This window comes from Coregonus clupeaformis, chromosome 35 (assembly GCF_020615455.1).
Source record: "Coregonus clupeaformis isolate EN_2021a chromosome 35, ASM2061545v1, whole genome shotgun sequence".
In the NCBI taxonomy this organism is placed as follows: Eukaryota; Metazoa; Chordata; class Actinopteri; order Salmoniformes; family Salmonidae; genus Coregonus; species Coregonus clupeaformis.
In genome coordinates this window covers 38,709,598-38,712,831 of record NC_059226.1, presented here as the reverse complement: position 1 = coordinate 38,712,831, position 3,234 = coordinate 38,709,598, and the positions used below count along the sequence as shown (strand labels likewise).

At 45.8% G+C, this 3,234-nt stretch overlaps 1 protein-coding gene across 1 annotated transcript in view; it reads left to right on the top strand.

Annotated features, from left to right (window-relative positions):
• Positions 1-2,206, top strand: part of LOC123482652 (structural maintenance of chromosomes protein 2-like) — a 4,628-nt gene extending 2,422 nt beyond the window's left edge. Inside the window, exons 3-5 of the mRNA XM_045211081.1 lie at positions 864-1,024; positions 1,397-1,544; positions 1,690-2,206. Of these exons, the coding sequence (XP_045067016.1) occupies positions 864-1,024; positions 1,397-1,544; positions 1,690-1,875 (495 nt within the window). The 3' untranslated portion in view covers positions 1,876-2,206. The remainder of the gene's footprint in view (positions 1-863; positions 1,025-1,396; positions 1,545-1,689) is intronic.
• The last annotated feature ends 1,028 nt before the right edge of the window (positions 2,207-3,234 follow it).

Genomic DNA, 3,234 nt, shown 5'->3' with positions numbered 1-3,234 from the left:
CTGTCTGTCTGGCAGAAGGTCTGTCTGTCTGTAATGTGTGTGATTGAAAAATGTCTAACGATACAGGACCATTTGATGTGAAATCAGTAAAAAGTTGTGGTAAAAATGCTGTCTTTCTGCTTTTATCACAAGACTGCGTTAGCCCTCTGAGCCAAAGCCTAGACATGATTTCATCACAAGACTGTGTTAGCCCTCTGAGCCAAAGCCTAGACATTATTTCTAGGAGCTAACAGGAGCTAAGTCTTCAGGTCTCTGGCAAAGTGACTCATCAAACCACCTCATTACACTCCTCTCCCTTTCTCTCTCTCTCCTCTCCCCCTCTCCTCTATTTTTCTCTCTCTCCTCTCCCTCTCTCTCCTCTATTTATCTCTCTCTCCTCTATTTATCTCTCTCTCCCTTTCTCTGTCTCCTCTCCCTTTCTCTGTCTCCTCTCCCCTTCTCTCTCTCCTCTCCCTTTCTCTGTCTCCTCTCCCTTTCTCTGTCTCCTCTCCCTTTCTCTGTCTCCTCTCCCTTTCTCTCTCTCCTCTCCTCTCCCCTCTATGTATCTCTCTCTCCTCTCCCTCTCTCTCCTCTATTTATCTCTCTCTCCTCTATTTATCTCTCTCTCCCTTTCTCTCTCCTCTCCCTTTCTCTCTCCTCTCCCTTTCTGTCTCCTCTCCCTTTCTCTGTCTCCTCTCCCCTTCTCTCTCTCCTCTCCCTTTCTCTGTCTCCTCTCCCTTTCTCTGTCTCCTCTCCCTTTCTCTGTCTCCTCTCCCTTTCTCTGTCTCCTCTCCCTTTCTCTCTCTCCTCTCCTCTCCCCCTCCCCCTCTATTTATCTCTGTCTCCTCTCCCCTCTCCTCTCTCCTCTATTTATCTGTCTCCAGGTGAATAAAGACTTTGGTAGTATCTTCTCCACCCTGCTGCCGGGGGCTGATGCCCGCCTGGCCCCCCCTGAAGGCTGTGGGGCCCTTGAGGGCCTGGAGTTCAAGGTGGCTCTGGGAAACACATGGAAGGAGAACCTCACTGAACTCAGCGGAGGACAGCGGTACGGGGAGCTGGATTTAATCATTCACTTATTGATTATGTATTGACACCCGCATTAGTATTGTGTGTGATTTGTGCTACTAAAGGCTGTGTTTACCCAGATCAACTCTGAAAAAGAGCTGATGTGAAAAGATCTGATATGATTGGCCAAATTGACCAATTAGTGGAAAAAATATCAGAATTGGGCTGCCTGTGTAAACGCAGCCAAAAGGTGTCCAAGGTCAGATGATTGATTAGACAGCTCTATTGATTGGCTAGTGATCATTAACACCAGCTTTGATTGATTCTGTTGAAGTGGACTCCGTAGATGAACAGAAGGATCCTCAGTGGCCGAACACATTAACTGGGTGTTGTAACTGTGTGTGTGTTGCAGGTCTCTGGTAGCCCTGTCTCTGATCCTGGCCATGCTGCTGTTTAAACCAGCTCCTATCTACATATTGGATGAGGTGGATGCTGCCCTGGACCTCTCCCACACGCAGAATATAGGACAGATGCTGAGAACACACTTCACACACTCCCAGGTAACACACACACACACCTGTCCTACACACACACCTGTCCTACACACACACCTGCCATATAAAGTATCCTAATAGAACCCACTTTATAATGGCTACAGTTCATAAATGTCTTTGTCTCACCTAAAGCCGTTTCTCCTCTCCGCAGTTTGTGGTGGTGTCTCTGAAGGATGGCATGTTCACCAACGCCAACGTTCTGTTCAAGACTAAGTTCGTAGACGGGGTGTCCGCCGTGTCCCGTACCACCCAGGCCCAACCAGACCAGAACCAGACCCACAAGGGACAGCGACAAGGCCCGTCTCAAAGGCCGCAGGCACGAAAAACTCACCGCTAACGTCTGTAGCTAGCGAGGGGCTTACTGATGCTAGAGGTTTCTACGTGTCTGTTTGGGTTCATCACCAAAGCGTTTCTATGGTTATTTTGCTGTCCATTCCACTAGCCAGGGCGCTAGCCTTTTGGCTTAACATAATGAAACCTAAATATATGGCAATTATACTTTTGTCTGTGTGTCTGAAATCTACTGTTCCGCACCATATGTGAGTATTTTAATGTCTGTTCCTTTCTTCACTGTCTTGGGGGGGTGGGGGGGGACATGTTTCTACAGCGGAATTTGTAATCCAGTAAATGTGTTTCTGTTTAAAATAAAGCTGCTTTCACATAAAGACCATCTTGTCAGTTTGAACTTTTTATTAGTAGTTTAAAACCAAATAATGACTCCTCAAAGCTCCAGGTAGTTTTTATTTCATTTAGGGGACAAATTCACAAGAATTACACACCTCCCTCTCACACCACTGTTCATTGTTGGGTTATCAACGTTTCTGAAAAAATATTTTTTACACCCTTTTTGTTTTAAACATGCAAACTGGGGGGAGGGAGAGAAGTGAAACACCAGATCAGACAGAAACATCCCTTAAATCACTGGTCACCAACTCCAGTCCTGAAGAGCTCTTTCTCCAACCCAGCACTAGGTAATAGGGGTGTAACGATCCATCTACTACATCGATCTGTGCTCGGCGAGTTGGCCTTTTGGACAACATATATCGATCTAACATCGTTTTAAAATGTAATAAATCGATTGTATCGATACTAGGAAATAACCCATTGGATTTAAGCACGTCAGACTTTATATGGATGTTTTTTCTTAGCACTTTTAATGATAAAGGCTTTAAACATTACTCGATTCAGTCTGCCTATCCGTGACGTCATCGCGCCAACAGCAGCGCAAAGGCGCAAAGACAACAAAACAGCATGGCGGACTACAGAGGAGAAGTCGACGAGCGAGAAATTATCAAGCCACCATTGCGGTCCTTACAGAAACAGGAATCTAGGAAACTTCACCTGCACTGTCCAGTATTCAGGTATTTATTTCAGTCACACTGGTTGAATTTTTGGCTAAAAGGTTACTGAATCGATTTCAAGTCACTGAATCGTTTCGGATCGTATCGTTCTAAATGAACCAATATCGTCCTTGAATCGTATCGACAACCACGAATCGTGATACAAATCGAATCGTTGTTAAAACGAATCGTTACACCCCTACTAGGTAACGTTAACTATCAAGACCAGTGCTTGACTTGGGCAGGAGCTCAAATGTCCTACTGCTGGACTCCTGCACCTGAATATAAAACCGTACCGGCACCTGTTTCAGTCCAAGTCGAGTTCTGATCCAAACCAGGTGTTGGTGCTGGGTTGG